At 50.7% G+C, this 22336-nt stretch overlaps 7 protein-coding genes across 7 annotated transcripts; 4 read left to right on the forward strand and 3 right to left on the reverse strand.

The window, feature by feature from the left end:
* Nucleotides 1-52: 52 nt before the first annotated feature.
* Nucleotides 53-809, reverse strand: BDV17DRAFT_277642 (uncharacterized protein). Its single transcript, XM_073759451.1, has one exon. It carries the CDS (start codon nt 650-652, stop codon nt 359-361), a length of 294 nt encoding a protein of 97 aa, XP_073610075.1. The 5' UTR covers nt 653-809; the 3' UTR covers nt 53-358.
* A 114-nt stretch (nt 810-923) lies between these two features.
* pex8 (putative peroxisomal membrane protein Pex17) lies at nt 924-3457 on the forward strand. Its single transcript, XM_073756068.1, has 4 exons — nt 924-1088; nt 1174-2183; nt 2235-2683; nt 2735-3457. Exons 1-4 carry the CDS (start codon nt 1015-1017, stop codon nt 3326-3328), a joined length of 2127 nt encoding a protein of 708 aa, XP_073610076.1. The 5' UTR covers nt 924-1014; the 3' UTR covers nt 3329-3457.
* Nucleotides 3458-3515: 58 nt separating this feature from the next.
* On the reverse strand, nt 3516-4522 carry BDV17DRAFT_285568 (protein-S-isoprenylcysteine carboxyl O-methyltransferase; the record flags this gene model as incomplete). Its single annotated transcript, XM_073760735.1, has 2 exons — nt 3516-3604; nt 3760-4522. 2 exons carry the CDS (start codon nt 4520-4522, stop codon nt 3516-3518), a joined length of 852 nt encoding a protein of 283 aa, XP_073610077.1.
* A 258-nt stretch (nt 4523-4780) lies between these two features.
* BDV17DRAFT_248030 (sugar O-acetyltransferase) lies at nt 4781-5972 on the forward strand. The gene is made up of 3 exons (XM_073756069.1): nt 4781-4920; nt 4990-5238; nt 5298-5972. Exons 2-3 carry the CDS (start codon nt 5081-5083, stop codon nt 5857-5859), a joined length of 720 nt encoding a protein of 239 aa, XP_073610078.1. The 5' UTR covers nt 4781-4920; nt 4990-5080; the 3' UTR covers nt 5860-5972.
* A 564-nt stretch (nt 5973-6536) lies between these two features.
* BDV17DRAFT_248036 (putative ubiquitin C-terminal hydrolase) lies at nt 6537-15240 on the forward strand. The gene is made up of 13 exons (XM_073756070.1): nt 6537-7445; nt 7513-7666; nt 7761-10485; nt 10544-10705; nt 10769-10919; nt 10976-11568; nt 11620-11723; nt 11781-11977; nt 12029-12592; nt 12648-12699; nt 12752-14832; nt 14888-14944; nt 15020-15240. The coding sequence occupies exons 1-13, from the start codon at nt 6827-6829 to the stop codon at nt 15079-15081; spliced, it is 7521 nt and encodes a 2506-aa protein (XP_073610079.1). The 5' UTR covers nt 6537-6826; the 3' UTR covers nt 15082-15240.
* A 2231-nt stretch (nt 15241-17471) lies between these two features.
* Nucleotides 17472-18943, reverse strand: BDV17DRAFT_296541 (putative transcription factor TFIIE complex alpha subunit; the record flags this gene model as incomplete). Its single annotated transcript, XM_073763313.1, has 3 exons — nt 17472-18600; nt 18681-18776; nt 18849-18943. The coding sequence occupies 3 exons, from the start codon at nt 18941-18943 to the stop codon at nt 17472-17474; spliced, it is 1320 nt and encodes a 439-aa protein (XP_073610080.1).
* Nucleotides 18944-19381: 438 nt separating this feature from the next.
* On the forward strand, nt 19382-21599 carry BDV17DRAFT_277663 (pseudouridine synthase PUS2). Its single transcript, XM_073759452.1, has 4 exons — nt 19382-19629; nt 19690-19893; nt 19943-21154; nt 21214-21599. The coding sequence occupies exons 1-4, from the start codon at nt 19544-19546 to the stop codon at nt 21431-21433; spliced, it is 1722 nt and encodes a 573-aa protein (XP_073610081.1). The 5' UTR covers nt 19382-19543; the 3' UTR covers nt 21434-21599.
* The last annotated feature ends 737 nt before the right edge of the window (nt 21600-22336 follow it).

Genomic DNA, 22336 nt, shown 5'->3' on the forward strand with positions numbered 1-22336 from the left:
CGCAACGACGGGTGAGTTTTGGGAGATAACATGGCGGTGCATATGGTCTTACGTATGAAGATGCCACACCATTTCGAATATGGGCGGTTGCATTTCCGGCGTACTATTTCTGATATATCCCTGCAACATTGATATGATTATCCGAGTCTTTACCATTGTACAACCGACTGTATAATCATAACCCGCCGGGAACCGGAAAACTCGATAGTATCAAGACCAGAATGTTCACGCCGCCCCAAACAATTGGGATCCACGTAGACATTCTGAAATTCCCAGCTTCATACACGGAACCCAGTCTGCTAATCTTAGCATTCACGCCCTCTTTCTGGACCGAATCTTCCCTCAAACCTGAGGCTACTTACATGCCACCAACGATACTGCCCGCCAAAAATGCCTCGATCGCCCCGATGACGGCATAGAGTATAGGAACCGCTAAACAAATCCTCCAATTCCGGCCCTGCATAACAAGCGCACAGGCAGCAACACCCATATAGCAGCCCATGTAGAATATCAGCGTCCAGTAGAGCGTGAACCGCCAGATATCTTGCGTATGGTACAGGTAGAACGCGACATGGCTGCGGCCGGGGAATGGATCGTAGAGGGATGGGAACGGAGGTGTCACGTAGTTGATGGGGACGCGGTTATTTGCCATGCCGTGTCGCTATTGGAGGTGTAAGCGGCGGCAGTGGCACTTATCATGGGGCAGGTTGAGTTTGGTTTAGAGCTGAGACGAGTTTCATGATCGGGGAATAGAGTTCCTGTTGGTGAGCTTGACGTGCTCAGTGTCTCTTGAGCCTGATGGTTTGGCTTCAATGGAAAGGAAAGAGGATGTTTGCACTGTTTGCTCTTCATACATAACAACCTCGGCAGGTGATCACTGTTCGGTGGTCCGTCCGCGGTAATTGTCCGCTGATACGGACGGGAGCTACTCCACGCCTGTTGACATCCCTTCGAGCCATCACTATTTCCTTCCTATGCCATTCACGTCCAATATATCAGGGCGTGGTTTATAATATGGCGACGGAGCGCTCACTGGGCGCTCTCTTACGTTCCCTCCAAGCCCCATCAGACGCGCTCGATGGCCTAAGGTAATGTCCCGATCGATAAGCTCCAGCTCCTCCGCCCAGATTCAGAATGCGACTGACCATTTACCTCTACTTCTCGTTCATGCAGCTTACTACCAACCGCGACAACCCTCCTAGCCGTCCTCAAGAATCCGCTGAACATCACACTCCTCGCTTCACAGCTGCTGGCAGCTCCGGCAATATGGGATCAGTCGCAGCGCATCGACCTCCATGTCTGCCGGCGCATCATCAGCGTCTTCAACACAGCGGCAATGGCAATCCTACAAAACGAAGAGTCGGAAGATCCGCGGATACCGTGGGGTGGGCCGGGGTCTAAGAAGCTTGATCGCGAGCAGTGGGTTAAGGCTGTTGTTAGTGGGGCTGATGAGAAATCACCGCGATGGAGGCATATACTGCTTATTGGTGGTGTTTTGTTAGGATTCGAAGGGCAGGATAGACAGGGGCTGCCGTGGAGTGTGAGGAAGAAGTTGGAGTCTGCGCTTGTTACAGCGGCGGGGTTTGCTTTGGAGGAGTTGGAGCCGCAGGTCGGGATCGATGGTCGTTGTGTCACGATGGTCATGAATTACACATTCGAGCTTTTGTCGGATTTGGAGAGGGCGAGGCTGGATTATGATCGGTTGTTACCGGTTATGGTTCAGACGACTTATTTCTCGCCTGAGGGGTTTGAGGGGGCATATTTCCTTGGCTCAATTGACCAGGACATCGTTGAGACGCCATCGAAGCGGTTCGCATGGCCTCCGCAGTCTTCAACCTTTCAGCGAGTGACGGCAATATCCGGCAATCCGCTAATATCAGCATTGGGGCCGCTTTCCAGGTTCATTGCGCATGCAGTTGAAAATGTTCAAGATCCCAGATTAGTTGCGCGGTCTGTCGACCAGATCGCGGACTTTGTTCGGACCTTAATGGTGCAATGGCGGCAGAACAAGTTGTCAGAGGTTGATAAGGCTGAAGAGGTTGAGTTTCTGGAGCCCGAGTCGCTGAGGGACACGATACCAACCCTGTGGAAGCTGCTCCGCAACTGCCTCTACTCTGTGGTGATTGTCCTTCGGTCTGTTCTTGGAAGGGTGATCAACGACAGGGCATTAGCGTCTGATAAGAGTGGGTATCTTACAAACAATGATCAGACGACGTCTGCTAATGCTAATACAGGCGCGCCGTTCATTTCGATGCAAGCTCTCCACATTCTCCGCAACCTATATTTCATCTCCTCTCGGGTCGGCCCGAACTCCTCGTCACAGCATATCTTCGTGACACTCGCAGCCGTCGACATCCTTGCCCATTATCGAGACTTGACCGAGAACTTCCTAAAAAGCATCAAGCCAAGCGAGCTCGGCCAGATCCCCGCACACCCTCTTGACCGATGCCTCGATCTATACTTCTTGAATACCGCCGAGCTTTTCGCCACCGTTGCTTCACCGAAGTTGAGTGAGGACCTGTTCATTCAAGCTACCCTGCCCTACCTCGCAGCAGGAGGGAACAACCACCTCCTGGAGATCTTTGAAGCTGCCCACAGTCTAGCCCTTGTCGTCTTCGCGATCCATGGCAATGCAGCAGTGGCTGCAAAACACCTTCCTTTCTACGTAGATAACCTCTTCGCCGTAAGTCAACCCGCTTGCTCAATGAGAACCCAACTAATCGCCATGTACTAGGTCTTCCCTACGAACCTCTCCGGCCGCCAATTCCGCCTCGCCTTCAAAACAGTCCTCCAAGTCACCGCCCCTCCCTCACCAATCGCAAACCGCCAGCCCCTCCTCCCCTCCATCCTCCTCGAAGTCCTCTACGACAGAGCCCTAAACAGCGCCTCATCAACTCCCCTCCCCCCATCGCAGCAATCTCTACCACCGGCCGGACCAGATCCAGGCATGGCCGCGGAAGTCCCCGTCCCGCTCTCCGAACAAGCAATCCTCGCCCTCGCTCTCATCGACAGCCTCTGCTTCCTCCGCGTGGAAGACCTAGAAGAGTGGCTACCTCTCACGGCGAACTTGATCAATGCTGTTTCGGCGGCGGAAATGCGCAGGGTTGTCGTTGGGCGGTTCTGGGATGCCCTGAGTAGCGGCGAGATGGATGTTGAGAGGGCGCATTATTGTGTTACGTGGTGGAGTACGAGGGGGGGGAGGGAGATTATTCTTTTTGGAGGTGAAGGGAATGCAGTTGGACAGGGTGAAAGTGATGAGCAAGCTGGTGGCCAAGGGGCTTATATGTCTGGGGCTGTTGGGGGCATTGCGCCTGAGAGTAAGCTCTGAGAGTAAGGGACGAGTACCGAGTATTTATCGCTGTTGATCTAGGGGTTGCGCGGCGTTTGGAGCGTTGATACCACTTAGATTGTGCTCTGATATGATATGTCAGGTTGGCGTGTATCTGGCAATGCCACCATGGCGGTGCACACCTCATCTACTTTGTAAATAGCCGATTGAATGAACATTTCACCCATCACGGAATACCCGGGATCCCAACAACACTCCTCTTCCTATACGCCACATACTCGTCCCCAAAAAACGCAATTAAGAACTTCCCCTCTCCTGCAAAAAAAAAAAAAAATACATCGTTAGCCAAATGCCCATCTCAAACCTCAAAAGACAAGAGAAGAAAAGAGAAGAAAAGAGAAGAAAAGAGAAGAAAAGAGAAGAAAAGAGAAGAAAAGAAAAGAAAAGAAAAGAAAAGAAAAGAAACTCACTCTCAATCCTATTCGCAAAAAACCTCCACAACACAACCGCATACCCCACAAAACAAACCACATTCCCCAACACCAACTGCGTGCCTAACCCCCACCAAAAGAACCCAAAATAACTCGGGTGCCGCAGCACACTATAAGCCCCATGGGTGACAAGCGTATGCCCCTCCCTCCGCTCAACCTGCACCGTATGGTTGAAGTTACTCCCCGCCTGCGCCATGGCCAGGGACCTCACGATTTGGCCTACACCCATGAGCAGAAGCCCAATGACAACCTGGACTTTCACGCCTGCCACGGGGCCCGTGAATTCGAAGTACGAGTCATAAGGGCAGAATATGTAGCCCGTCAGACACTCAACAAAAGCAGAGATGTGTGCGGCGTTGTATGCCCATCCGTTTGAGGAGAGGAGGAACGCGGAGATGTCTGCGACGCGGGCGTTGTAGGCCGCTGTGGTGTAGTACTCTAGGAAATGAAAGAGGGCGAGCGAGGAGATGAAGAAGGGGAGGCGCCAGAGGTAGTGCGGGGATATTGTGAGGAGGGCGGTTGCGAGGGTGAGGGAGAGGGCGAAGGCGCTGCCGAGGAGGAATGCGCGGAGGGCGATGCCGGAAAGGGATTTCGAGCCCGAGGGGTAGAACGAGGCGTCTGTTGTCGTTGTTGTTTGGGTAGGTGAGGAGGTGGATGGGAGTGTTGGCGAGTGGGTTGGAGGACGCCAGGTTGTGTACGTTTCTGGTTCTTCGGGGGTGGTGGTGTTGTTGTCGGTGTTCATTTTGGCGGTTTTGCTGCGCGTGGTCATGGTTTTGTTGTGTTTTGGCGGTTTTGATAGAAACTATAAAAAAGAATGGTCAGAGAGAAGGGTTAGAATACAGTCAGCATGATGGCTCCTGACTTGAAGAACACAGGAGCATTTAAGGGCAGTGATTGTTGTTGGGCAGAAGGTCAATCGCGACGGAGAACAATATGAAGCTTCCCCGAGTGGATCCCGGCTGCCAGCGGCCTCGGCCTCAGCTCTCAGGCACAACCTCAGCCTCAAGGTCAATGCACTGGAAATAAACCCATCACTACTCGACTGTTCCTGCTTTGTTGTCTGGCTGTTCTTTGTTTGGACTACGCGCCCTGACTTTTATTTGCCACAGAAATCTCACAGAGCACCGAAAACCGATTCAAGTGAGCTACCGGTCTTGCATAAAGTTGTGCATTCGATTTGATGAAGCCGCTATGCTAATTGTGGTATAGTCAATCGCATCTATATACTATTGGTGTTCTCCAACTCGAGCCTCATATTCCCCGCTTCCGCAATCCAACTCAGATTCTCAAGAGAACCAAGATGGCCGAAACAGAAAAGGATAAGATGCTGCGCGGGGAGCACTTCCGGGCCTTTACACCGGAACTAACGGCCGAGCGGGCTCGCTGCCGACACGCCTGCACGCGATTCAACACCGCCGTAGAAGTCTCGCGGCGACGATTAATCGAGCTCTACAAAGAGTGAGCAAACAATCCCGAGACCAACTACGACTAGAAGCCTTGCTGATATGCGGCCACAGTATATTCCAAGACACAACGCCTCTCCTACCAGCCAAAGAGGACCCTGCTGAAGACGACGCTGTCCTAGAAAAAGAACCTTGGATTGAGCAACCAATACGAGTGGACTACGGCTACAACGTAAAAATCGGCCAGGGTGTCTTCATCAATTTCGACTGTGTCATTATCGATACCTGTCTGGTGACCATTGGCGCTCGAACTCTGTTTGGGCCGAAAGTGAGCTTGTACAGCGGGACGCACCCACTAGACCCTGATCTTCGGAATGGCACTTCGGGCCCTGAAATGGGGAAAGAAGTCCATATTGGCGCGGACTGCTGGTTGGCGGGGAACGTGACTGTCCTTCCTGGGGTGACGATAGGAAACGGTGCTGTCATTGGAGCGGGCAGTGTGGTGACGAAGGTATTTATACACGGTTACCGTTCTCAACATTTGGGGATTAGGTCTAACGATTGCAGGACGTGCCTGCTTATCATCTTGCTGTGGGGAATCCCGCCAGGATTGTTCGTAAGATTGAACGTTCTGGTGGAAACCCAGGCGAGATCTACCAGAGCTTGCCCTAAGTAGATCCATTTCATTGACATTGAAAGTTAACACCGAGAGTGGCCGGGCATCCAGGTCTCTGCAAGTCTTTGCAAGTCTTTTGAGAGATGGAATGCGTCCTCGATCAAGCAGTGAGGCGAATGCCTTATCAGAGACGCGTTCCGGTAATGGTGCTTTGAACTCCTTACCTTCTGTAAGGGGCTGATAGGAACTTTCATTCGTAAACACGAGAGTCGAGACAGGCGAACAATGCACCGTCGCAGGCTCGCAGTAGTCAAAGCGTTGACTCAGTCGAGACGGGATGGACCGAGACATGTCTGTGAATTAGGAAGCCCGTGGGCTTATTCCCAACCAATTCGTGAAAATATCCCCGGGTACCTGTGTGCTCTAGGCAGTTTCCTCCCCTGGTTGCCTAGATATGTACATAGTCGGTGTACAATAAATATGATTATGACCGAGCTGTAATGATAGACTAGGAGGATGAAGAAAGACCAGCGCTAGCTCGATAATGAATTTCAAGGACATCGTAACTGAATTGGTGTGGTTGTTTGTAGAGATAGTAGTCAATCAGCGACCGATAGTGGTGGTGTGAGAGCCTTGCGCCCGCGGCCCACCGCCAACGTCAGAGCTTCTTTCGCCGGCTCCTTCACAACCACCGAGTGCGCTCCTTTAAACAGCCATAAAAGAAACAAGAGAAGGCTATCCGCTGTTCTGGATTGAAAGCGCTTTGATCCTCGCGGTCGGTCTCTGACATCAGTCATCATCTCCTGGCCCCGGTTCTGCCTTCATCACTATCTTTCGTCACTTTAGTTTCTCTTCCTCACTCCGCTCTTCACCCAATACTTAAAGTACCTTACCGACCTCAGCTATTGCTCACTTTCAGCTCTCGCTCAACAATCTCTCATCCTTCTCCGCCCGGACATTGCTCCTGGTTCCCCAATCATTCACCGGAAGACTTTTCCGTCCTCAAAGGTCGAGCTAGGAAAATGTCATGGCAGCTGCCCCGCTAGAGAGCTCTAGCACCCCGCCTGACGCTACATCGACCGACACGACGCGTCCCCCCGGCGATTCCATGGAAGAAATCGACCCCCGATCCACTCGGAAACGCCCTCGTCTCGACAGTGGAAGCGGTGCTTGCGAAGCTTTGCCTGCGCCCGACGAGACGCCCGCCCCGCTCCCGAAGACTGCCCCAGATGCTCCTGTCACAGCAGACCAGGAAGCTCCTACTCCCAACCGCCCAGCTAGCAGGATGACTATCAACATGAAGTCCCCTACTACCGCCGGCAATCACTCTCCAGCTCCCGAGTCAACCAAGGAACCCGACGTTGACACCTCCGCGCAAGCTAGTGGCGAACAACCCACGAATGTCGTATCGATATCGTCTTCCCCTGCCCAAAGCCCGGAGATCGAGGTGGCGGAGCTGGAAGACATGGATCAGGACCCTAATACTACAAGCTGGAAGTCCTTAGGGGAAGCTCTGCGCGACCCTTCGATGCCAGATGTCGTGGAGCTTCGTGAGCAAGTCTATTTACCGGATGATTTCCCGACGCTGGATCAGGATCGGGAGCCGCGCGAGAATCTGGAGGATATATGCGCCATGATTGAGAAGGGTAAGCATCTATGCAGTTGCCCGCTGACTGCCAATGTTCCAACCACAAGTACTAAGACGGCTTCTAGGATCCGAGCACGACACGATAGTCTTTGCTGCGGTCAAGCAATGGTTTGACCAAGTAATGAGCTCTCTAGAACACTTAACACATGATTCATTCATGGAGTCACGGTACTTCTGGGATGAGGTCCCGCTTCTAGCGGACTCCGTGCTTCGCAGAACGTAAGTGTCCTCGCCTCGGCTCCGCAGTTCGAGCGCAAGCAGTCTTGTGAAATAACTCCGTCTCAATATAATAGCAGGGCTGACATGTTAGTAGTGACGAATTTCAGGTGGATGGCAATCCTGGCTTCTGGAGAGCTTTAGAAGGATATTTGAGCGCCTTTACTCAACTGGCTCTTCACCTGATTCGCCTCGATACTTTGCTTCTACGACAACTGGTGAACGAAACCGAAGTGCAGGAAGTGGATTTAATATCGCGAAACTACGTTCAGTCTCTTGGATGGGTATTATCGTTCGATAAAATTCCATTTTACATGACTATGCAAAGGCGATATGCGCGCGAGGTTGTGAATATGGTAGGCAGCCTCAACGACAGAGCCTTGGCTGCTCCGTTGAATGGCGCTCACTGTCTCTCGGAGTACACCGCCGCCATAACCAAGCTACTCCCTCGCATACCCCAGCTTTCATCGGCCCTCTATCTCGCGGTGAAGGTTGCGCAGTCAATGGCAGAATCAAGCAATCACCTCAACGGCTATAGCGCAGACAGCCAATCATCGGAGTCCCCTGAGCATCAGAAAGAGATGGATACTTTATACAGCCTCATACGTTCTGTAGATGAGGCGTATCAGGCGCATGTCACTAAGAAGTCTCCGTGGGTAACTCATGAGACGAGTGTCGAGGTCCTTCGTCACATCTCGTCCACATATATGGCGCTTTGCAATCAGAGCGCAAAGATTTCCTCTCGTATCTGCGGGGACTTATCGATACATGTTGCTGAAGATACTCCACTCAGTAATCTCCCGTTCATCATTTACAATGGCTGGAGGTTTGGCGTTCTCAGGAAGCACATCACGGATGGCCGAATGGAATTGCGTGTCTTAGGGATAGAGACTATGCAGTCAGAGTTCGTCACTATCTATGCACAGTACATTCGGAAAGACCCTGAAGCCGGCCTGCATCATCCTGTCGTCCAATTTATGGTCAAGCTCCTCAGAGAGAGCAGAATCGTGGAATACATCGTTGGCATTGAGTCCCATCCGCAGCTGATCAGCAGAAGCTCGAACGTTGTTGGCTTCCTTGTCGTTACTCGCACATACACTGATGCCGATACCGACACCATCTGGAAAACAGTCACAGAGAGCCCCGATCCTCGAACGGTGTCAGAAGTGCTTGGGATGCTCGGGAAGACATTCAATTTACATACGCCCGACATTTCAGGCTTGCTCTATATATGCTCTAAGATATTAGAGCTTCCTCTGGCTCGTTTCGATTTACGAATGGTGGAGTTCTGCGATCAGCTATTTTCCTACTTGCGCCAAAATCTTTCCACTAGACAGGAATCTTTCGAGTCCCCACAGCTCGACGTAAGGCCTCTTCATCTATGCGTACGCTTGATCCGTGAAAGTGCCGCGACCGAGGATCTTCCCGTGGACCTGAAGGCTCATCTGCACAAATTTGCTGGTGCTCAACTAAGCTCCTTCATGAAACTAGGGCTTAGCGACGCAGATAAAATGGAGATTTATGAGAGATGTGTCCAGGATATCGCGGAGAGAAATCAGTTCAGCGTGGGCAGTATCCAGGCCCTCAATGCCCTTCTCATCACACAAGATTCTCAAGAGATCCGAAAACTCGCGACAGAATTTAATCTGACAGAGTTACTTGTATCAGAAGTCGCTGATGTGGTGCAAGCAAATCATATTGATCTTGCAGATACCTTCTCAAGGACTGGATTCATGTCGCGCGTTTATATGCTTTCACGGATCATCGATGGGGTGCCAGATTCAATTACCCCGAAACTTGGTGACGTCCTATGGCACAAAGTCTTCATGTCCCAGCACCTTCCTCAACAAGGACGAAGAACTCTTTGGGATATGCTCTGTGAGATCACGCGGAATACCATGGTGGAAAACCCCTTCATTGATCGTTGCATTCAACAATACCTCCCGGGCCTGTCACCTGCGGACTATTCTTTTGAGGTGCTCGCATTTGCTAAGCGGAGCATGAATTACGAGGTTCGCTTCAACCCCCCGCCATCGGTTGATGAGAACGAAGTACTCCTAATTCCCGGTATTGAACGAATATGGAACTTCATTTTGACTGCGCTTCCAAATTCAATCGAAGCGGACGCAACTGCCTTTGCCATAGAGGTTTACCTTGACCACAACATCATTCATCGTTCACCCCGTTCTTCCGTTGAAGCTACGCACATGGCGCTGGTTGATCGTTGCGTAGAGCAGCTCAAATCTGCAGCTTCAAAGCTCAAATCGCACCCGGGCGAGTCTGCGGATGCCGAGGGAGAAATTATGACCGTGGAAGTTGGACGCAATGGACTATTCGCCGATGAACTCAAGTTCAGCCGCTCGCTATTCTTTCTTCGACAATTTCTGCAAGCCTTACGGGCTCGGCCCCAGTATAGCCCACCACAAAACTCGCCTCCAAGCCTACCAGCGCAGCCGGTGAAAGGCGATCTCATTGACATTCGCTACCAGTCATTCGACGGTGGCGCACGTTCGAAACTTCGCACGTTGCGAATGGGGGATCTGTCCACAGCATCTGAGCTCATGGAGGCACTTACGAAGGTCACGGGGTTTCCGAAGCTCATGACAATATCTTCGGGGCAGAAGATTGACTTTCTTGAAAAGCCTGACCAGACGCTGCGAGAGTTGAAGCTCTCAGGACTATTGCTCGTCCGGAGAGATCCAAGCTGCCGTGGGACGGTTGGACGAAAGCAGCAATCCTTGACCTCTGTCGATAATGAGGTGCTAAAGCACTTCGATGATCTCTACGACCTTCTCAACCTAGATGATCATCTAGCCAGAGAGGTGCGTATTGGTGTCGTCTTCCTTCTGTTTTTGGTACGATGTGCTCATACCATCACAGATATACGAATTTCTCGTGGTTTTTCCGCCTCAGGAAAATGTTGTCTGTTTGGTAAAATCAACTGATAAAACCGCCGAAGACATGTTTCCCATGGCCAAGCCATATAAATTCCTCTACTCGGTCAATGCACTTTCAGATTGCCTTCGACAGGAAGCACTCGAGGTTCGTTATTACTAAAGAATTCGCCATACCGGCCTCATTAGATATGCTAACGATGCCTTCAAGCCAACGCCAAACGAGGCATTCGTGTCTCATAGCGTTCAAGTTGTCGTGGCGGCTTTGACGCGCCGTGAAATATCGGAGACGTTAGCAATGGCGCCGACAAGTATATTATTCGCTAGCAGCTTGATCGAGTGCCTTCTCTATGCTTTAATGGGTAAGTCATCAGCCGTGGCCATTGGTGTTTTAACTTGATGGTTGACTCGTTAGCAGTGAAAGCCCCCGAGTCGAACGATGTTCCTTTAATCCCAGGTTCTACCGCCCTGGTCGCCCAGTTACTCCGCATTATGGAGGTTGGAGAGAGCCTACCTCCCATTCAGGTCCCTGAGTCCACCATTCACAAACTAATTTGCTACTCTTTCGCCGTACTCATCGAGGGGTCTGTTCGAGACACCGGGTTCTGGGCTGCGACAAAGCAGCAAATCAAGTTCGACCAGCTCCTTTTCTCTCTCCTGATCCGTGAGAGTCGTCAACTCATTCGGAAGGGCGTCGCAGAAAATATTTATATCATCTGCAGTTCCTCGAAGCAGTTCAAGAAACCCAAACTACCGGCTTCAGCAGCACAAGAAGCACGAGAAGCGGCGCTCTTGGAGAACCCAGCGAGAATCGATATCTTGGCAACGATATGGAACGCCTTTGTACTCACCTTTCCACGTGTTCTAGAATTTCCAGCGCAGTCACAGGAGTTCTTTGACATCGCCCACATTGTGTTCTCTTCAGTCGCGGAGAAGTCTCCTCACGATATGATATTCAGCGAGTATCTGAAGCAATGGAGCAGCGTTATGCTGAATCACAGGACGAGCGAGGTTTGTTCCATGATCCGATTTTGACTCTCTACACAGCTAACCTTGATAAAGTTTGTTGGAAGGGAGCCCGTGGATCATGTCATCTTTGGCTTTTCTCGACTTCTCAAGTCTTGCTTGGATATTGCAAGCTCATCTAATATCACGCTTGACACCTTGTAAGTGACTGACTTCCCTGGGTACTATCGGTATACACGTTGCTAAGGTATTTGCAGCAATCTAACGGAGCAACTCTTTGATACCTACCTCTTCCCGGACCTCTCGGACGAGTCATCCGAGCTCATAACTCCCCAAATCCCGGTAATGCATACTCAAACGCGGCAAGAGCTCTATGCGATAGTTGGGTTGCTTTCAAAGTATGATGACAATTATTCGCAACTTATAGCGCGTTTAGAAGATATCATTCCACAAGGTCTGTACCTCAAAGCCTACTTTCACTTCCTCAACTGATCACATTTCACAGACCATACGTACCAGCTGGGCTGGTCTTTTGATCGGCAAAAATTGATCCGCGCACCAGAGGGTTATGCTGGATTGAGAAACCTGTCAAACACATGTTACTTGAACTCGCTGTTGAGTCAGCTCTTCATGAACGTTGGATTTCGTCAATTCATGCTTGAGCTTAATCTCACGGATCCCGACACATCCCAGAAGCTGCTTGATGAGACGAAGAAAGTATTCGGTTACATGCAGGAGTCGTGGCTCAAGGGTGTCGACCCTTCCGGATTCGTTGACTCAATTCGCACCTACGATAACGAGCCTGTGGATGTGACTATCCAAATGGACGTCGATGAATTCTATAATCTTCTCTTTGACCGCTGGGAAGCTCAAATTACCGGCCCCGAAGATAGAAAGAAGTTCAGGTCCTTCTATGGTGGACAGCTTGTTCAGCAGATCAAATCCAAAGAGTGTGATCATATTTCGGAGCGCTTAGAACCGTTCTCAGCCATTCAGTGTGACATTAAAGGGAAAGCGAGCCTTGAGGAGAGCCTGCAAGCCTACGTCGAGGGAGAAATCATGCAGGGAGGTAAGTACATATACGCCAAGCCTCTGCCTACGCGATTATACTAAATTCTTGACAGATAATAAGTATTCTTGCACCTCTTGCGGGCGTCACGTTGATGCTGTTAAGCGGTATGTTGGCGAGACTGATAGCTCACAGTACTTGGCACTGATTTGGACTTAGGGCTTGCCTCAGGGATGTGCCCGATAATCTTATATTCCACCTCAAGAGATTTGACTTTGACATGATCAATATGGTGCGCAGCAAGATCAATGATGAATTCCAGTTCCCCGAACGGATAGATATGACACCATTCACTGTCGACTATCTATCGAACTCCAATAAAGAAACACAGCAAGACGTTTTTGAATTGGTTGGCGTGCTGGTACATAGTGGCACCGCAGAATCCGGTCATTATTACTCGTACATACGTGAAAGGCCTTCAGCAAACGGGCGAGGTACCTGGGTTGAGTTCAACGACTCTGATGTGAGCAGGTTCGATCCGACTAGAGTTGCAGAGCAGTGCTTTGGCGGCTACAGCGAGTCACTCCAGTCTGCATCTGCGGGGCAAATGCGCTTTAACAAAGTCTGGAATGCTTACATGCTGTTCTACCAACGCGTTTCAAGCATGGAAACCGCAAAGTCAACCTACAACGCGGTCGAAAACCACTATCCTGTTTCTGTGCCCCTGCCAGTGTCACTGGCCAATCATATCGTGATGGAGAATGAGTTGTTCGTGCGGACCTATTGTCTCTTAGATCCGTTCTATTCACTCTTCGTTCGTTATCTCTTCACGCAGCTTCGCGAGGAACATATTGCAAAGAGCGCCTCGAAAAACAAGTTGGAGAAATCGATGATTCTGATTGGACTCGACACCCTGGAACAGCTGATCTCTAGGACGAAAGACTTGCAAGGATTTGATTCTTTCATAGAGGAGATCACCCGGGGCATCAACGAAATACCCAAGGGGCCACAGCGGGCTATCTACTGGGCTTTGGAAAGACCAGCTGGGATCCCCCATCTCCTGAAGAGTCCCCATCCAGCAGTGCGTGAAGTTCCAAGCAGAATCTTCGTACACGCCTTGACCAGACTTCGAGAGCTCTATATGCAAGCGGAAGACGGAAGTCATGAGAAGGAGAAGTTGTATGCTCGCTACCTGGATGGCATCGAATACATCGCTTCCACCCTCGATGGTATGTGGGGAACGTTGCACCTCAGCAATCGTACATGGGATGACTACTTTGAGCTCTTGTTCTTGCTTGCGAATCTTGGCAGCCAAGAAGCTGGCATTATTCTCGACCACAATTTCCTCCTCAAATGCCTGGAAATGGTTTGGCTCGACTATGAGGACGCAAGGAGATTGAAGCGTCAGTATATGGCCTACGCCAAGCTTCTCGAAAAGGGCAGGAAGTATTCATACCGGAGACTCATGGATCTCATGGCGGTCTTGCTAGCAAATATTGATTTCGCTGAGCGGCCTTTCGCGGATGACAAACGACGAGTGCTCGCAAATGACAAGTTCTCACTTACGCTTGCCGAGAGTGACCTCATTCGGCCATTGGGGCCACGCAGGGAGCTTGTTGTCTTGAAGAAGATACTTCAACAGTACAGCAGCCCCCAAGCGTGTAGGAATATCTTCAGTCTTCTAATGGATTCTGAGCCAAGCGCAGGTCTTTTGGAACCAATCTTACAGGTGTTGAGAGATGGTCTCCGTCTTGCGCCGGCCGAACGTTGTGCTCCATTCCTGGAAGCCGTCTTGATTGTCTGCAGAAGGTGTCCCGACGACGAACGGATTGTCAACATTCTTGACTATGTTGCTAAGGGCGTCGACACCATCAATGACAGCGGAGGCAAAGAGCACCTTACATTCTTCACCAACGTATTGCTCTGCCGAAATGAGCGCCTTGGTCTTGATGAGACGTGGTTCACTTCCCAGGTCATTGAGCTAATTCCAGACTGGGTACCTGCTCTCCTAATGTACCCTAACGACAACATCAGGCACACGACGGTGGACTTCCTGCGCCAAATTTTGTTCGACGAAGAAGCGTCGGATGTCGGTGAGGAATGGAAGTCACGTTACGCAGAAACCGCAAAGGACCTAGTGTCAGCGAGCATCGACAAGCTGCGCAAAACATATCTCGCGACTCCGGGGATCAATATCGAAGCAAGAGCTCTAGAAGCCATTCGAACAGTAATTGATCACTGCTTGGCCACATACTTTGGTGATACCGAGGAGGATCAGAAAATTACCAGCCAAGCACAAGGTATGTTATTTTTCCTAAAGCAAAATCGAAATTCCTTATAAATAATGTCGAATAGCGGTTGTAACGGCGATTGAGGACCTGGCAGTCGAATTACCAGAAGAACTAGCATCCGGTAGGTCTGATTTTTTTCATACATCCTCTTCAGCGTCTAACTCTCAGGCCCCAGGATCTGATGTGCGTTCTTTAGAGGAATGGGAAGATAACTCGATGGCGAGCGACTCGGAGATGGGGCTCGCAGGAACGCCCTAAAGTGTGAGGTTCAATCGACGAACGAACATAATGAAATGCCGCGATTGTATCACATATGAGAGACGAATTCACGAAAAACAAAAAAAAAGACACGGACACAGACACCAGACACCAGCCTCTTTCTGCTGTGCCGCGCTTGCATGCATCACCCGGCGTTTTCCCACGAACAGATCATCGCACTTCGCTTAGCTGCTTAGAGATGGACTCTCGATTCATTTCATTCCAGCTTACTTCCACCACTGCCTGGCTTTGTACAAGTGTGGATTGGCGTTTTATCATGCGGAATTCAGTCGGCCTTTCTTCGTTTCGATTATCTCATGGGCGCCAGTCATATTTTATCATACTTTCCGAAGCGGCCCGTCTATGTTTTGTTGTGCTTTTCTTTTCTATTTTTTTTTTCTTTCTTGGTTGCTGCATTGGCTCGGTTATACACATTGATTGATGGCGAAGCGAGAAGCAGCGAGGAGCAGCGGGGCGAAGTGGACAGACAGACAGACAGACAGACATGGATCGATTAGGGGGGTGCTAAGTGCTAACGAATGAATGTGTGTATACTACCAAAGAGAGTGAAAATAGTGCAGAATAAGGCTGGCCTTGACGCAGCAACCCTCAAGCCTGGGTACATACTTCACCACCCACTTGTTCTCTTTAAAACTCATCAGATTGCATAGTTTACAGAGTATCTCGTATTTATCACTATAGGTCAGGGACGGGACAGGGGTCTCGACAAGGCAGCAACAATCCATCTGCACAGCGACGATCCTTGGGGCCAGAGCCAGGGTCAGGGTAAGGGTCAAGGTTTGGGTCAGGAAGCCCAAATTATTGCGCAGAGATTCGATCTGAAGAATGCGCTCGAGGTAGCGGCGGGCAACTTTGAGGTCTTATTAGTGGATGATGAGGTGCAGAGTGTGCCTAGTTATGGGGGTGTACTTTCCTTGATGCTGGGTGTGAGTATCACTTGTTAATGCCCACCAGGATTCTTGCCTAACTGCTTAGTTCCTCAAAGCTCAAATCGATTTCAACCCCCGTCAAGCGCGTACCCTAATTACACTCGCCGCGCCACTGCCTTGAACTAGGCTGGAACCACGACTCTGCGCATGAGAATTCCTCGAATTCGCGGCCGCTCTTCTGGAGCGTGTACGTTGCCGAAACGCAAGTTAATTTTGCTGCTGGGCGGCGTCCCTCATTCGTGGTGGCTTTGTTGATACGGCGCACCCTATCTTCTCGACGAAAACCGGCGTTGATTCTTGGGATAAGTTGTTTGAGAGAGAAATCCAGGCGGCCAAGTTTCAAGGGAGGGTCTATGAGGTTTTCATGATGGGGCTTTCGAACTCGGAGGGTGGTGACGAGATGGAGACGAGGGTCGGGGATTTTGCGCAGGAAATCGAGCGGTGGATCGAGTGGACGGACATGGTACCTGAATATGACTCTGTGGGTGTTGCTGAAACCGCTAACTTTCGAACCTTTCTAGATCCACGGGAGCAGTGCAACAAATCTCCGACTATTCAATTCACGAAAGCATCTGTTGGAAGTCAAGTGCTGGGCAGCACTCACTATCTTGCTCCGAACGCCTAGCAGCGGTCATGGCCATGGTCATGGTCAGACACGTATACAACCCGAGTGCTTTAACGCCGCGCGGCGTGCGCTTCAATCATACCTCCGTTGTTGTGATACGCATCGGAGGGCTGGAGCTCCTGTTGAGTGGTAAGACTCTGATACCCTGATCAGCATTCTCACAAATGGCGTACATACTTTCTGCTACCGATATCTCCAGGAACCTCACCTCCTGCATCCTAATTCCCTTCATAACAACAATCTTCCACGCCATTGCGTCCTCAAACGCCGAAGAGGTAGCCTCCTCAAAGACACTGTGTTGAATCTTGAAGGTATTCAAGCCACGACCAAACCATTCAATACAAGGCCCAGTCGCGCCCTGATCGAACTAACCAAGCTGACGTCATCAGCATCTAAACTTGCAAGCGGTCTTGCCAAACGACGAGGATCATTCGATCTTAACTCGAAGTGGCGGTATAGCCAGCAGGACGACTGTCTATCATGGAACAGGGAAGGAGCTAACACCGGTGGAAGGCATGTATGGTTTAGGCAGGTGCGATGAGATCGTGCGCGGAATAGGAAGGAGCATCTTGATAGGGCACAGGCCAGATGTGGTCGTTGATACGCAGTATAAGTTGTTGGAGATTGCATGGCAGCTTTCTTGACCAAGGGACGGTGCCCGACTTGTTCTACATGGTGGTACATATTACAGATACAAGAATAGGCTGTAAGTATATAAATGACTGACCTACCTATCTATTTCTGAATGGTATAGAGAACAGCCAGCTTGAAAAGAACTTTTCCATCTATGCTTCTGAGCGCCAGCGCTCGATAAATCAAACATCCTCAAACTCCTCGTCATCCTCGTCAGACTCCTCTTTCTTGATCTCCGGTTCGGTCTTGATCTTCTTCGCTGATGGCCCCTCATCAGCCGGAGTTGAGGGTGTCCCCGTAGCTGTTGCGGGTGCGCTGGTCCCAGAGTCTGTGTCAAGCTCGCGCTTGATGCCAGGAGGAGCATTTGTTGGCGCAGACATACCACCAACTGCTGGGGAAGCAGTAACTGGAGAAGCGGTATCACTAGCTGAAACACCACCGACATCCTCGAATTCGTCGAACTCATCCGAATCTTCGTCCGCGCTGCTGGCATCTTCTTGCGCCTGCAGGGCCTTTTCGCGCTCCATCTCGGCGTAGTATGCAGCAACCTTGTCATCGAGGTCGACCAAGTTAGGTTTCTGGTCTTCTTCCTCTTTGACCTCGGGCTTGATGGTGACATCTTCAGTCTTGACGGCGCCAACATTTCCAGCGTTGGTAGAAACAGTTGAGTGCGTGTGCCATACGGGTAGCGCATTCTGTTTCTCCAAGGCGGCTTTGCGCGCGGTCTCTTCCTTCTGTTCGGCCGCAGTTTTCTCTTCGGTAGAAGTCAGTGAAATCTCAAGAGCGGTCGCGTCGGTCTTGAGGTTGCCTCGGACAGCCTCCTGCTTCTTGGACGGTACGACAATTGCGGCCCTGGTAGGGTTGGTGTGCTGGTTCCGGACAACATCAACCTTGTGGTCCCACGCGGTGTCAAAGTCATTTGGAGGAACTTCGACGGAATCGATCTGCTTGAGCAGCTTCAGCACCCCATCTAGCTGGGCCATGAGTTTGCTGTTCTTCTCATGTCCCGTACGGTCGATGCCCTCGCTGCCCTTGACATCTTCCGTGCGCTCAAGGATAGCCCCGCAGTTTTGGCACTCAAAACCTTCCTCCGAGTAAAGACTCAGGACGTCGAGTTCCGTCCACTCAGCCCCGCACCGCAAACAAATATATTCCTTTCTTTCCTGGCTCGGCGTATATTGCAGTTTTATCGTCGATGTCAGTTTGGAAACCTTGTACTTGATCGCGTCGACAACCGGATGCAGCGGGATGTAGTAGTATTCACGGTTAACAGGTCGGGTCGATCCATCGCGAATCTCAGCTCGGGTGTTTCTACAACCGAGCAACGCGCGCTTCATGTTAGCCATCCGCCAAAAAAATGCCTAGTTCAAGACGACATAGGCAGGCCATACACTGCGATCAGGCGATCTTCGCGCAACTTGGCGCACAGTTTGCGTAGGTCTTTCTGCTGCATTCCTAGGAGGAAAGCCAAGTCCTCCGCATGGAGGCTATTCAGTATAGTTGTTAGCGCATGAGTGCCCTTGTATGCAGTGCCTTCCTCCTCGCAGAATCACACATACACCGAGTGGATAAAGAGCGCATCGATCACAAGGATGTGGCGAGTCTCGTAGAAGGAGCGTGCGACCGTCCGGATAAGGGTGTTGGCGAGATCCATGGTGATTCGGAGAATTCTTCTCCTTTGTGAGTAAGGCGAGAGCGAGGTGGACTGGAAAGGACAGGAGGGCGCGCCTGCGCCGGGGAATGGTGTTGCGGTTCTTATACCTGAGTCTCAACCTCCAGCATATCTCCGTTCTCCGCAAGCGCAACTAAGTGTAGAACGAGGGCAAATTTATTGACCAGAACAAGCTGCAGCTATCGGATAGCGGGGAGCCGTTCACTAAGGAAAATGAGGTGAGTGAAGTGACAGAAAAGAGAGACTAAATGGATGATTGATGTCTTCACAACGAGAAGGTTGAGGCTGATGGCAGGCGGAGCTATTTTGTGCCTGAGTTCTGAGGCAAAAAATAGGCTATCAACTAAGCCGTTTCCGGACTAGTGAGAGATCAGAAAAAGCGACGGGGTCAGGAAGAAAGGAACTGCAGGCCAGACAGTCAATCTCGATGCGCTCCCATCTTCTCCTACGCCAGTGCTCCGCTCAGAACCTCTCGAGCATCCGAGGAACCTCTAGAAACCATCTTTCAGCATCTAGGAACCGCCTCACACTCCCCTCTGTTTGCCTCGGTGCGCGCCGCGTTTGGTATAAACGCTCGGAAGAATGGACAATAACGCCGGAAAAATTGAGGGACCCCAAGATGCTGGTCGCATTAATAAAAAGAGGGATATGGGTAGAGCGGAATGGAGGTACGTTAATTCACCTGGTTATGACCTCCCCAGCTGCGCGCACTAAGCTAACCAGGCAAGTCGCTCAATGCCAGATAAGAGAGCGCGGAACGAGCAAGAGCAACAAGTGAAACGAAGGAAGCTTGACAATGGCGAGGAGATTGTCGCGCCCATTTATGCTACGGAGTTCTCCAAGGAGGATATCGAGGCCGAGCAGCGACGTCCGAAGAAGAAGGTTGCTGTGCTGATTGGGTACTCTGGTACTGGCTATAAGGGAATGCAATTGTGCGTTATACGTTGTTTCGGCGCGGATATCTGAAGCTAACAGTACTAGGAGTACAACTGAGAAGACGATTGAAGGCGAGTTGTTTACTGCGTTTGTCGCTGCCGGCGCGATCTCAAAGGCCAACGCCGCCGACCCGAAGAAATCGTCTCTAGTCCGTTGCGCACGTACCGACAAGGGTGTCCACGCGGCTGGCAATGTTGTTTCATTAAAGCTGATCGTTGAGGATGAGGACATTGTCCAGAAGATCAACGAGAAGCTCAGTTCCCAGATTCGGATCTGGGCCATCCAGGTCGCCAATAAGTCGTTCAGCAGCTATCAGATGTGCGATTCTCGCATCTATGAATATCTTATCCCGTCACATTGCTTCTTACCCCCGCATCCTAGCACCTATCTTGGGATCAAGCTGAAGGAACTTGCTGAAAAGGAGGGTGACCTAGAGGCGCACAGCGCCCGTCAAGAGGAGGTTGCCACATACTGGAGCGAGGTTGACGAAAAGGTCATCCGACCGCTAGTTGAAAGTTTCTCCGAGGATGTTCGCAAAGCAGTCGAGAAGGCGCTGCACATGGGTGACGAGCAAGAGTCTTCAGGCATCGACCCCACAGAGGCCGAGCAGCAAGCGACAGAAAGTGAAAATACTCCGGCTGCTGAAACCTCATCCACAGAGAAGCCAGTAGAGCCTTTAAACGATAAAGAGCTTGCCTTCAAAAAAGAGGTGTATCAGGCTGTCAAATCCGTCAAGGCTGCTATCCTCAAGGCAAGACGGGCATACCGTATTCCTCCCGCGCGTCTCGACCGTATCCAACAAGCACTCGACAAATATGTCGGAACCTGGAATTTCCACAACTACACGATTCAGAAAGGGTTCAAAGACCCCTCCGCGAAGCGCCATATCAAGACCTTCAATCTCAACCGTGAGCCTATCATCATTGACGGCAGTGAATGGCTTAGTCTGAAGGTGCACGGACAAAGTTTCATGATGCACCAGATTCGCAAGATGGTTGCCATGGCCGCTATGGTAGTGCGGTGCGGCTGCGACCCCGAGCGTATCGTCCATTCCTATGGCGAAACCAGACTCGCGATTCCCAAAGCCCCTGGTCTCGGCCTACTTCTCGAACGGCCCGTCTTCGACGTCTACAACAAGAAGGCCGCGGATCTCAAGAAGGAGCCAATCGATTTCAGCAAGTACGACAAAGAAATGAACGAGTTCAAGCAGCGCGAGATCTACGATCGTATCTTTAGAGAGGAGGAGCAGACTCACGCGTACGTTTTCCTTGATAACCCTATTATTCTTTCACATGATGCTAATCAATGATCTACAGCTTTTCTTCGTTCTTCAACCACATCGATCACTACGCCCAGGAGGAGTTCCTGTATGTCACGTCGGGTGGTATATCGGCGGCCAAACCTATTACTCCACCCGGAGAACGCAAGGATGAAAACGAGTTAGCGCAGCCGAAGCGAAAGTCGCAGCGGGAAGCATTGGCCGAGGTCGAGCAAGAATCGGAGGATGAGCGCCCACGTGGGGAGGAGGAGGGCTGATTACTGTATATATTATGATCTGTCAAGTTGCATGAACAAAATAAGACATGCAGCAAAATTTGCCGAACTAACAGGTTGGACTCTTATCTCATTGATGAGCATACAGCAGGTCACGGGACTTGGTAGGACATTCAACTCCGCCGCAACTCGGTTTCTTCTTCCATCAACCTCCCACCAAAGAAAACCGCCATTTCTACCAACCAGATTAGTGTTGTAGCCACGTCTAATGAGTGACGGCTTTGCCTCAATGATCAGTGATTGACTCGGACAAGATCTTGAACGCGAATTGGGTGTGAGGATGGTCCAAAATAAGCTTCACTTGGCCTTCTACTGGCCGGAACTGGTCGATGTAAGGACGCAATTATGTTGCATTAGACTTTTGCTTACCAAAGTTCAAGCGCATTCTGAGTCTTTCCTAGCGTGTTTGCCACGCGGCCTAGAGAGTTCTCTACGATGCCCTAATTTCTACATGCCATTCTATGGCACGGATTGAGCGGACTAGCTTCGTATACCTTCAACAGGAACTCTCTTTCTGGCCCTAAATGGCCCAAAGAGAGTGTCTTGCGCAAGCAATGAAAAAGCGAACAGCACTCGAGCTTATGTTCCGAGCCACTACGCTCTTGGTAGGTAGCTCTTGACATAGTGGTCGCCGTGACCTCGTGCCGGAACATATGCCCTACAGACTGAGTCACGCCTCGTCTGTCAACTCCTTTCTCTCGTTCATTCTAGCCTTCTTTTCGTCTTCTCCAAATACATCCTGTCTGTCTATGTCTTAGCCATCAGAATCTTCACTTCGCTCAGAGTCTTGCATCTCAGCTTGAGTTTTGGATCTGTTCGAATTCACTTTTCTGGATATTCACTATTCACTACTGTCTGGGTATTCACTGTCCCAGCGTCAATTCT

Source organism: Aspergillus undulatus, assembly GCF_047715775.1.
Source record: "Aspergillus undulatus strain CBS 261.88 unplaced genomic scaffold BDV17scaffold_98, whole genome shotgun sequence".
Classification (NCBI taxonomy): Eukaryota; Fungi; Ascomycota; class Eurotiomycetes; order Eurotiales; family Aspergillaceae; genus Aspergillus; species Aspergillus undulatus.